The 12,596-nt window shown below is 37.9% G+C and overlaps 1 protein-coding gene across 4 annotated transcripts in view; it reads left to right on the top strand.

Annotated features, from left to right (window-relative positions):
• Positions 1 to 12,555, top strand: part of RAD17 (RAD17 checkpoint clamp loader component) — a 34,172-nt gene extending 21,617 nt beyond the window's left edge. For 2 of the 4 annotated variants that reach the window (XM_055555121.1, XM_055555123.1), the window contains 4 exons: positions 770 to 919; positions 3,085 to 3,205; positions 9,875 to 9,932; positions 11,795 to 12,555. In XM_055555121.1, coding sequence (XP_055411096.1) covers positions 770 to 919; positions 3,085 to 3,205; positions 9,875 to 9,932; positions 11,795 to 12,056 — 591 coding nt within the window. In that variant the 3' untranslated portion in view covers positions 12,057 to 12,555. Of the gene's footprint in view, positions 1 to 769; positions 920 to 3,084; positions 3,206 to 8,138; positions 8,620 to 9,874; positions 9,933 to 11,771 lie in introns of those variants that run through there. The other 2 variants (XM_055555122.1, XR_008704971.1) reach the window with 2 other exon arrangements.
• The last annotated feature ends 41 nt before the right edge of the window (positions 12,556 to 12,596 follow it).

The following is a 12,596-nucleotide window of genomic DNA, read 5'->3' as shown; positions in this document are numbered from 1 at the left end:
GTAATTTTTCTTAACATTTTAACTTTGCTCTGACTGGTATAGCAGTCACTAGACACACATGGCTATTTAAGTGAAATTAAAAATTCAGTTCCCTGGTCGTGCTGGCCATATTTCCAGCGTTTAAACATTTATGATAATTTCTGTTATATACTTAGAGTTTCATTATTTAGTAGTTGCATTTGCTTATTTTATATTGCTTTTTTTATTTTGAAATTTTATAACTCTATTGACAAATAGAATATACAATGACTATCTGAATACCTTTAACTTTTGTTCATCAGTTTTCACATTTTTCCACATTTGCTTAATCTGTATTTTTACACACTTGTTTTGGCTGAATACTTGGAAAGTAATTGGAGCATCATAGCACTTACTTAAGCATGGATAAGGACACTGCTCTATTACAACCACAATAGCATTATTACACCTAAAGAGAATTAACATAATCAGTATGTATTATAATTAACATAAATTCAGTAAGGATACTATCCTCCTTCCTGTTTCCCAGTTACTTCAAAAATGTATTTAAAGTTATTCCTACCACCCCATCTGATACACAGTTAATAGTCACACATAGCATTTGGTGGTTATGTCTCCGCTGAGTTTTCTTCAGATAATTTTGTGGCACTATTATGTTTAGGGCTATGGTGAATGTGAAAAAAATGACTATGTAGTAAATAAATACACTTAGCCTTTTTGGGGAGTCAGTAGTACCAATAAGTACTATCTTACAAATCTCTTATTTTCTTTATTTTTTATTCTTTTTTAGACACGCTCTTCACTCAGGGAATATAGTACATCTATAGCTACGAGAGGTGTCATACATTCCAACAAAGCCCGAGGATTTGCTCATTGCCAAGGAGGGGGATCAAGTTTTCGACCCTTGCACAAACCCCAGTGGTTTCTAATAAATAAAAAGGTAAAAAAGAGAATGGTACATTTTCAATAAGTGAACTCCTTATGGTGTGTGAATTATATCCCAATAAATCTATTTTTTTTATTTAAGAGAAAAATGATCTTTCATTCTTAATAAGAAATAGTGGTTAAGGCTTTTAGTTTTCTTAGCATTATGATAAAACGTTAAAAGGACAGTCTTCTTAAATGCTTTTTTAAAGAAAAAGCACTCAAAATTTGAAAGTACATGCCTGTTTTATTGGAATCAAAGTATACAGGCCTGCTTTGTTTCATTGCACTTTATTAAAGTGCTTTGCAGATAATGCGTTTCTTACAAATCACAGGTTTGTACAATCCTGCATCACGCAAGTCTGTCAGAACCATTTTCCCAACAGCACTGCTTACTCTGTGTCATACTTTTATATAATATTTCAAACTCTTCACCAGCAAAAAAAAAAAATCATGACTGGATGAAGGCTCAGGTGATGGTTAGCATATTTTAAGCAATGAATTTTTTAATTAGTGGGCTTCCCAGGTGGCTCAGTGGTAAAGAATCCACCTGCTAAGCAGGAGACATGGGTTCGATCCCTAGGTAGGGAAGATCTTCTGGAGAAGGAAATGGCAACCCACTCCAGTATTCTTACCTGAGAAATCCCATGAACAGAGGAGCCTGGTGGGCTACAGTCCTTAGGGTCACAAAGAATCGGACACAACTTAATGACTAAACAGCAACAGAAATTTTTCATTAAACTATGTTGCACACTTTAATAGACTATAGTCTAATGTGAGCATAACTTTTATATGCACTGGAAAACCACAGCATTTGTGTGACTTGCTTTATTGTGATATTCACTTGATTGAAGTGGTCTAGAACTGAACCCACAATACTCTGAGGTATGCCTGTAGTTATATTTTTGTTTCAGTTGAAAATAAATCCTGGCTTTACCTCTAACCATCTGGACAAGTTATTTCACCTAGTATGCCTCTAGATTCTGATTCCACAGCTATAAACGTATAGGATTGGATTATTTAGAAGTCAAAAACAGGTGGCTTACAATTTGAATACAACACACAACACAAACAGATTTTTTTTAATGAATTGCCCATGTTTAAAAACTTGTTTAATAGTTAAAACTCAGATAAGAAATTCTGGCCTCAGAATTTCTTGAGTGTCCTGAAAAAAAAAAAAAAAAAGAGGGCAACCCTGGTCCGTATTTTACATGGCTGTAATTGGCTCAAGCCAAGTATAACCTGCCCCTTGGTGGCTGGAGTGATCGGTGCCGCTGTCCCCAGATGTTCTGCTGCACTGATTTCTGTTACCTGCTTGACCTCCTATAGCATCTGACTTTGTGACCCCTGAACTAGGTCATCTCTAAGATGTCTTCCAGTTCTAAATTCATGTAGCTAAAATATGAAAGTATCATTCATTACTTGAGAAAAATCTTCAGTGGATTTCTTGGAGCAGCGGTAAGCAATTTATGTCCCTTATTGACTTGCTTTGCTCTTTATAGCATGTGTATTAATTTTGCATTTGTTACATATAAGTGATCTACAACCGTGGGCTCCTGAAACGCTAGAGATTATATTTCTCTTGCCATCACCATAACACTGCACCTCTCTTAACTGAAGAAAGTACATTCTTTTATTGAGAAACAGTATCTTCACATAATTGGTGTATGTGTATGCTCATAAACAGAAATCCTTTAATGTTTTTAAGGACCTTCTACCTAAGGTCTTGTTCTTTCTGCTGTTATATCAAATGTGAATTAGTTGCACAGATAAAGTGCTTTGTTAGATAATACTAGGACTTACTAGAAAAGACCCTGATGCTGGGAAAGACAGGGCAGGAGGAGGAGGAGGAGACAGAGGATGAGATGCTTGGATGGCATCACCTACTCAATGGCCATGAGTTTGAGCAAACTCTGGGAGACAGCGAAGCACAGGGAAACCTGGGGTGCTGCAGTCCATGAGGTCACAGAGTCAGACACGACTTAGCAGTTGAACAAGAACAGGACAGTTAGAAAGGACTAATCAAGTTTGATGCGGCCAGAAAAGAAGACTGATGAGATAAACTTTTAAAGTATCTAGTGTAGAAACCCACACATATTGTGACATAATAAACTTATGTATAGAAATAAATATCCATATTTAAATTTTTATTTTTCATTTCACCTTTTTTTCTCTCTACAGTATCGGGAAAATTGCCTGGCAGCAAAAGCACTTTTTTCTGATTTCTGCTTACCAGCCTTGTGCCTCCAGACTCAGCTATTGCCATACCTCACTTTGCTAACCATTCCAATGAGAAATCAAGGTAATAACATGGATTTTTATTATTCCCAAGAAGTAGTGTTTTATAACATTATATTTTTGTGCATCAAGTCATTTCTGTGTACCACTGACACTCAGTTTTTTCCCCATTGTTTTTTGAATCAGAATTAATACTGCTTTTTGATTAAAAAAAAGAAGTATATAAAGTAAAAATCAAAAGTCCCCTATAAACCATGGGTAATTCCTTTTCACAGATTGGTGTAAATTCTTCTAGACTTTTTTCTGTGCAGATATAATAATGAAAGTGATCTTTAATTTGCTTTTGTCACTTATCATACATAGAACTCCATATTTTATAAATTAGTGCAAAGGAGCTCTGGAGGCTGGGAAGTCCAAAATTAGGGTGCCAGCATACCCAGTGTCTGGTGAGGCCTACTTTTGATCTTGCAGATGGCCATCCTGTTGTATTCTGACATGGTAAAGAGAGGAGGAAGAAGGCTCTCTCTGGGGTCTCTTTTATAAAGACACTAATCCTATTCATGAGGGCTCTACCCTCATGACCTAAGCACCTCCCAAAGCCCCATCTCCTAAAGGCGTTAGGATTCAAAATATGACTTTGAGGTGACAGAAACATTTAGTCCATAATAGCAGCAATGCTAAAGTATATTCAGATCTAACTCATTCAACCTTGTTGATAATGTATTTTGGTTGATTCAGTATTACAAATAGTGTCCATTAATAGTATATTTACATTGTTTTTCCTAATTTTGAAATTATAAGTAATGCTTTAAAAAAAAAGTGAGAGACTTCCCTGGTGGTCCAGTGGTTAAGAATCCACCGTCCAATGCAGGGGATGTGGGTTCAAAGATCTCACACGCTGTGAAGCAGCTGAGCCCACCTGCTGCAACTCAAGAAAGCCTACATGTTGCACAGAGACTCCATGCGGCCAAAAACCTGTGTGATACCCACTTGTCCAATACGTGTCTACCGAGGTTTGCCTTTCTTGAAGAGCAGTTTTCCATCCGTTGTTTCTCTTTTTTAACATGTATCTTAAGGGCCATATTTCATTAACAGTCTTAGGTCACATGTCTGTGGTGCTGATCTTCAAGGTAGAACAGAGAATTTGTGTAATATTGAAAATATAATCTACTATGTAACTCATCAAACTTCTCATAAGTTTTATTTCTTTTTATTGTTTGGCCACATCCCATGGTATGTGGGACCTTAGATCCCTGATCAAGAAATGAACCCATACCCCCTGCATTGGAAGGCAGAATCTTAACCACTAGACTGCTAGGAAGTCCCAAAACTTCTCATAAATTTCAAAGATAGTGTTTGTCTTATGAATGATCAGAAGAGAGGATTATTGAGTAAATGTCTACCTTCATACAAGAGTTTCATCTTTTAAGAATATTGATACTTAAAAGTTTCAAATATTCTATATTTATAGGCAGAAGTGAGATGACTTTTGAATAGTGTGCATGTTTAATCTGTGAGTCAGAATCCAGAGAGATCCCTATGCTTGCCTATTAATTGTAGATTATATTCGTATCTATTTGGCTGTGCTGTGTGGCTTATGGGATCATAGTTTCCTGACCAGGGATTCGACCTGGGCCTTCACAGTGAAGTGTGAAGTCCTAACCACCGCATCGCCAGGGAACTCCCAGATTACGTTAGCCTTTAACTTAGAAATTACAGGAATGGTACGAAGGGAATTCTTGTATATCCTTCACCAAGATTCCTCAGTGTTTCATTTTTACCATATTTGCCTTTTTTTCTTTGTCTTTATACACACATGTACACAAATATATATTTTCTGAACCGTGTTTGAGGAAAGTACAGACATGATGCCCATTATTCTTAAACACTTCAGCATGTACTTCCTGAAACCAAGGATATTCTCCCACATCACCACAATATTTACATCAAAATCAGGAAATTAATTTTGATACATTACCGCTAATTCATAGTTTAATTATTAGACCCCATTTATAATTTATAGACACCATTCAAATTTTGCCAATTGTCCTAATAATGCCCTTTGCAAAATAACAACAAAAACTTGTTCTCTTTCTTGTCCAAAAATCCAGGGCAAGATCAGATGATTCACTTAGCTATTCAGTTGCTATCTCTTCAGTCTCCTTGATTTAGAATAGTACCTTGTTGTTTCTTTGTCCATTATGTCTTTTTTTGGCTGCACTGGGTCTTCCTTGCAGCGTGCAGGCTTTTTCCCTGCTTGCGGCACACAAGGGCTTCTCTGGTTGTGGCTCACGGGCTTCTCTTGTTGGGGCACCCTGGCTTCCGGCTGCGGAGCATTGGCTCTAGAGCACGCAGACTCAGGAGCTGCAGCACGTGGGCTTCTGTAGTTGTGGCGCATGAACTTAGTTATTCCGTGGTATGTAGCATCCTAGGTCTTGACCAGGGATCAGTCTTGTGTCCTCCGCATTGGAAGGCAGATTCTTAACCACTGGCCCACCCCTGTCCATTGCAAATTGAAACATATAAGATTGTTACAAAATGGACTGTCCCTGGGTTTCAGTTTATCTGAGGATTTGGGTTTATCTGTCTGAGTGGTTACAGGTATGTATTTTTGTCAGGAATACCACAAAAGTGATGCCATGTTCTTCTCAGTGCATCACATCAGGAGAATACAGTGTCTGTTTATACCATGCTGATGAAGTTAACTTTAATTATTTTGTAAGGTAATTATCTCTGAGGTTCTCTAATGTAAAATTATTAAGTGTTTTGTGGGGAGACACTTTAAGACTATGTAAATATCCTGTATCTCATTAAAATTTCACCCACTGGTCACAGCATCTTTTGATAATTATTTCCTGAATCTGTGATAGTTGGCAAGTCATGATTTTCTAATGGCATTATTCCTTCTACATTCCTGTTGGTAAATTCTGCTGTAAGGTATCGCTTCACCCTCTTCTGTTCGTTTACATTAGTATGGAGTCTGGATTCTTTGTCAGCTGTTGTTTTGCACTATCATTATTCATTTTGGCCCAGATTTGGCCAATGCAAGCTGCTTTAGGTGACTCTGCCTTTACTCTTAGAGTAGTTTCTGATACAAAATGTTCCAGAATTATTTCATACTTTGCTGCCAAAAAAAATCCTATTTTTGGACTTAGAAATCTCCAGGAGTTCTGGTTCCTTTCAGTGGATATGGACCCGTCTCCCACTTTGCTAAATATATTTACTTAATTCTTCTGTCTATAACCTATCTCCTAACCATGCAGGCTATTCCTTCAGCTCCAGCCTGTTGCCACCAACTCATGTTGGCACAGCTGGCCACATTCTTTGTCCCATTCCCAGCTGTGGGAAAGTGAATTGGTTTGATTTAATAAGAGTCCCCTTGGACAAGACTCGTCAGCATCACCTGGAAGCTGGAGAAAAATGCAGAATCTCAGGCCTCAGTCAAGACCTGCTGAATTGATCTGCATTTTAATGAGATTCTCCAGGTGATTCTTATGCAGATATTTGAGAAGTATTGGTTTGCATTACTCATGCTGGAATCTTCTGGAGAATCATTATATCCACTAGTTACAAGTTCAGATTCCAGGATCACAACTCAGGTTTTCCGTATCAAAAAGCTGTTTTTGAAAATCCTAATGGTGTCGTATATTGGATTTTTAAAAAGGTAAGTGTCCAAGAGCTCTCAAAGAGTTTGGTTTGCAAACTTTAGAAGGTTCATAAATGTAGTCAAAAATAGGATGTTTTGGCTTTTCTTTTTATTCATCAATTTTTTTCTTCTTATTCATCAAATTTTATCCCATTTCTTTCATTTTATTTACTGTGTCATTTCAGACATTATCACTATGTTTCTTCTTCTTTCTCTCCATCCTCTTTTCTAGTCCTCCATTAGTGTTTGTTGGAAGGCTTTAAAAAAGCATTCTGTTTTCTCTTTCATTGCATAATCTCTGTCAGTCTGTGTTCAAGGTTATGGATTGTTTCTTCTCCTTGTTCAAACAAGTCCAGATTTCCATTTGGTTCTTTTTGCAATTTTCTTCTCTATTAAGGCCTTCCCTGGTGGCTCACACGGTCAAGAATCTGCCTGCAGTGCAGGAGACCTGGATTCAATCCCTGGGTCGGGAGATCCCCTGGAGAAGGGAATAGAAACCCACTCTAATATTCTTGCCTAGAGAATTCCACGGACAGAGGATCCTGGCGAGATACAGCCTATAAATTGGACGCAACTGAGTGACTAACACAGTTCTCTTTATTGATATTCCCTGTTTTATGAACCGTTGTCATTATAGCTCTCATGACTTCTTTAAGTAAGGTTTCCTTTTGTTCTTTGAAAATCTTTATAATGGCTCCTGTCCATGAAGTCTTTTTCTGTTGAGTTTAATGTCTGGTCCCTCTCAGAGTTTCTGTTACCTACCCTTCTCCTGTGTATGGATCACATTTTCTTGTTTCTTTGTATCATCTCACAATGTTTTGTTGAAAACTGGGCTAATTTGGGTAATATATTGTAGCTCCTCTGGATACTGAGTCACCTCCACTCTCTGGGGCTTGTGTTTTCTGTTGTTTGTTAATTAATTGTTTAGTGATTTGGCTAAACTATTGATGAAGTCTGTTTCCCCTACAGTGTGAAGCTTCTGTCACTCCTCAGTGAGCTCAGCTTTGGACATGCCCACAATCACCATGAGATGACAGGAGGGCTGTTTGTAACTGTCTCTTTCCCTTATTTTTGTTAAATTGTTTGCCTTGCTTGATATCACACCCACCTGTTCTGTTTAACTAGTTACTGGCAGATTCCTCTATTGTTTTCAGTAGTGTCAAGGGGTTATAAATTATTCCACAGTCTGATCCAGTTAAATGTGGGCAGGTGTAGACCTTGAAGCGAGTGTCAGGTTTGATCTGACCCGGGGAGGGGGGCGTGGGGTGGGCGGTGGATCTTCTTACTTGTCTCTTTCCTAGTTCTTTTCTGGTAAACTAGCTGGCTTTTGCTCAGCTTGTTAGTCTTAATTAAGAGGAGCTATTGGTTTCAAGAGGGCCCCTTGGCTTGAACTTCCCAACATTCTGTTTCTTACAGAGCCAGTTCCTCTGGGCAGAGCTTCAGAGCACTCTTTTCCTATAGAATGCCTCTGGGCAAAATCTCTGAGCCACTCTTCTGCCTGTGTGCTCAGCTGAAGGGAGCCGCTGATGATCTAGGCTTGGGCTCTCCCACTGGGGACATTCTGCCCTACAAATGAGTTGGGGCGAGGGTGATTGCAGTTCAAAGAGGAGGCAGTGTTCTTGCACTGCTGTGCCCTGGGGTAGAGTCTCCATCCTTTGCTCGGGGCTGGGTGGAGAAAGGGAGCCCCAGACTCTCAGCTGGCAACAGTGACTCTCTAGGGGAAGCTCTGTGTTCTTGGCTGCGTCCACCTGGAGTGAAGTATCTCCCAAGTTGAGGAAGGGGAAGAGCAGATCATGACTCAAATTCGAGACTCTGCTGTTAGACATTCTTGAGTAAATATTTCCTCGTAACATAACATTTACCATCTTAAACTATTTTATTTGTTTATTGATTTAGTTGTGCTGGGTCTTTGTATCTGCACAGGCTTTTCTCTAGCTGTGGCAAGCGGGGGCTACTCTCTCATTGCGTTGCGCAAGCTTCTCGTTGCAGCGGCTTCTCGTTGTGGAGCACAGTCTCTGGAGTGTTCAGGCTTCAGTAGTTGGAGCTCCCGGGTCTAGAGCACAGGCTCAGTAATTGTGGCACACCAGCTTAGTTGTTCCACAGCACGTATGATCGTCCTGGACCAGGGATCAAACCTGTCTCCTGCACTGGCAGGTGGATTCCCTTAGTAGGGACGCACCCATCTTAAACTATCTTTAAGTATAAAGATCCCCTGGAGAAGGGACAGGCTCCCAATCCAGTATTCTGGCCTGGAGAATTCCATGGACTCTATAGTCCATGGGATCACAAAGAGTTGGATACGATTGAGCGACTTTCACTTTTCAGTAGTCTTAAGTATATTTACTTTGTTGGGCAGCCAATCTCCAGAACTTTTTCATCCTGAAAAATTGAAGCTACCCACATTAAACACTAACCACCTCCCTTCCACCCCCATGCTAGCTACCCCCTGAAAACACTGCCTACTCTCTATGAATTTGACCACCCTCAGTACCCCACTTTAGTGCAATCATACCATATTTGTCTTTTTATGACTGGCTTATTTCACTTAGCATGTCATCAGGGTTTATCCACATTATAGCATGTGTCAGAATTTCCTTCCTTTTTGAAGCTGGGTAATATGACATTGTATATATATTTACCACATTTTGTTTATCCATTCACCTTTGATGGACACAAGTTGCTTGCACTTTTTGACTATCACCAATAATGCTGCTGTTATTAAAATGGGTATACAGATGTTTCTTCAAGACCTTGCTTTCAGTTTCTTTCTTCCCTGGGCGTATAGCCAGAGTGGAATCGCTAGATCATATAGTTACTCTGTTTTTATGTTTTTGAGGAACTACCTTACCATTTTCCATAGCAGTCACACCATTTTATATCCTACAGCTTTGTCCACATCCTTGTCACCTTGTTGGTTTCTGAGTTTTTTTGTTAATAGTCATCCTAAGGGGTGTGATGTAGTATCTCATGGTTTTGGTTTGCATTTTCCTAACTATTTGTGACCTTAAGCATTTTTTCATGTGCTTTTTGGCCATCCTTCTTTGGGAGAAATGTCTGTTTAAAAATTTTTTTAAATTTCTGTTTTAGCTCAGATTTCTTTTATCCAAGATATTGGAAGACTTCCTCTAAAGCGACACTTTGGAAGGTAAGCTGATCATTTTCATTTTCAAAGAGCTGTTACCTAAATAACCACCAAATACTTTATCTATTTATTCATTATACAGTCAATAAATGTTATCTGTAAAGGTTAATAAATATATGTTGTACCAGTGATCAAAGACTATATGATCACACTGTAGACCCATCTATTATGTTTATTACATATAACAGCATTTTTCACCAGCTCAGAATCAGGTTAGATAGAATCATTGGATTACAAAGGCAGTGGAATCTTTAAAATCCTTGAGTTCAGCAAATTTTGCATAACTGAAAACCCCTTTGCTTAACGTGTTCTTAGCGTATATTTGGAGTGTGTGATAGTCAGGAACTTTTTATTTCTTTATCATTGAAAATTCAGACAAGTGAAAAAAATATATAAATATAGGGATAAATCTCCATCTATACTGTTCATTCTATTGCAAAATAGTTTCTAGGCTAATATCAATGATTAACACAGTGCTTGTAGTCCATTTCTACTTGGCTTATTTATAAGATCAAATTATGCACTCAGGCATTCTAAAAAAGGTTTAGAAAGTACTCACATCCTGGTTTTAAGGATAAAAGTAAATGATAGAAATGGCACCTATTACCCCTCCTACTAGTTCTCCTATTCCTGGTCCCAAATGGAAAACTTGCTTATCTGGGATTTTTTTTCTATGAAGGTAGCTTCATAGATTCAATAAAGGCCTTTGTTTAATGGGTTCTTCTGTACAGTGACTTAGCTATGGGGAGTGCACCTTTCCTTTTACAGAAAGATAATAATGGGTGGATTTTAGAGCATCATCCCAGTGGGATATGATCAGGGCTTAGACCTTTTACAAACTTTCCTTTTTTCCTCACTCTGTCTTAATCAAAGAAGGACCAGCTATTCTCACTGGCTCCTTTCCCTCCAAGATTATGACATCAAAATCAAGGGAAGACAGTTGTCTTCTGTTGTCTTTTTCCTCCTAAGATGCAATTAAAAGAACGAGAGTCACTATTTTATTATTGGTTCAAGTACTTGATCTGAATTGGGAGGCAGGATTTGTCGGTGCTCCTTATCACAATGACTGGTACTGTTGTCTTTCACTTACCATATTTAACATTATCTTTGATTTATATTGATAATGTTGAATATTCTGATACTTAAACTTGATATTTAATGTTTCTATTTAATAGCTGCATAGTTTCCTTTAATTGAACCTACACCTTGTTTTGTATTAATACATTTAGCTTGTTTCCAGCATTTGTTATTACAACCTTCCTTGAAGCTAAATCATCATGTATATCAAATACTATTTATGTAGGATGAATTCTGTGAAATAAAATTGCTGAATCAATGGATATACACCTTTGCTCTATATTGCCAGATTGCTTCCAAGAATGTTTTGCCCATCTTAATGCCCACTTACAGTGTTTAAGCACGTTCTTTTCTCCTAATGCTTTCCACCACTGGGTTTTATTATCTTAAAGATCTTTTCCAGTTTGAAAGATGACAATGTTATTTTAATTTCCATTTTAAAATTACAAATTAGGTTAAGCAATTTATTTAGTAAGCATTCTTCTCCGTAAGCTCTCTGTTCATGTTTTATATCTGTTTTTTATTTCATTTAATTTATTTTCATAAGAACTGTTTACTAAAGATATTAATTAACTTGTGTTGTATAAGTTGTAATGATTTATTCAGTTTGTCATTTACCTTTTAGTTTTGTTTATATTATTAAATAAACTGGAGTGCCTGGTTAAAAAGCACAAGGAAGGTAAATAAGAGACCATAGGAGATGGCTTTATAATCTTCAAACTCTTGATGTAATTTAAAAGAATCCTCTCCTTTGATTATTATTAGTGCCTGTGTTATGAATCTGGCAGGTTGAAAATGGAAGCCCTGACTGACAGGGAGAATGGAATGATAGAGGCGGACAGCGGAGATGAAGCCCAGCTCACTGGAGGGCAGTCTGCAGAGGAAGCACTGGGTGAACCCATTCAAAGCGCTGAACCTGAAACCTGGTCTCTTCCTTTGAGTCAGAATAGTGGGAATGAACTGCCGGCCAGCCAGCCTCAGCCCTTTTCAGCCCAGGGAGATGTGGAAGAAGACATGATAATAGAAGACTATGAGAGCGATGGGACATAGAAAGCAGCCTGCCCATGAGACTGTTAACCGACAGATTCACACTCATGTTATTCAGTGGTACTTGAACGGTGATAATAGACTTCAGGTGAATTAGTTTGTTAATTCTTCTCCTAGTATTTCAGCACAGAGAACTGACCTCTGTTATGTTGAAGTAAATAGAAGCTCAAACCTTGATATAATCTCAGTTTTTTCCTCTAGTATTTATTTAGTCTTGTGAGTGGTGTTGGGAGAGGAGGTCAGTGTGTATCAAGTGCATTTGAACGTTATGCCAAATACCAGAAAATGTGAAGGAGTAATTCAGAACACAGAAACTCTACAGGCTGTAAATAAGAATTATAAATGCAATTATGAGTGTAAATAAACTTTATGCCTTATTCACAATTTCTCTCTGGTCTCTAGCTTCTCAGATGCCATTTTTATATGTTGTACAGTGGAATATTTTAGATAACTTTCTGGAAACTATTTACATAATTTATATAAAATTAAAATATTGAATTTCTTTCTGTTTCTTCTGTATTTCAATGTTTCCTAATATGCACT

Source organism: Bubalus kerabau, chromosome 18 (assembly GCF_029407905.1).
Source record: "Bubalus kerabau isolate K-KA32 ecotype Philippines breed swamp buffalo chromosome 18, PCC_UOA_SB_1v2, whole genome shotgun sequence".
Classification (NCBI taxonomy): domain Eukaryota; kingdom Metazoa; phylum Chordata; class Mammalia; order Artiodactyla; family Bovidae; genus Bubalus; species Bubalus kerabau.
The sequence above is the reverse complement of the archived record's forward strand: the minus strand, read 5'-3'. Positions and strand labels throughout refer to the sequence as shown.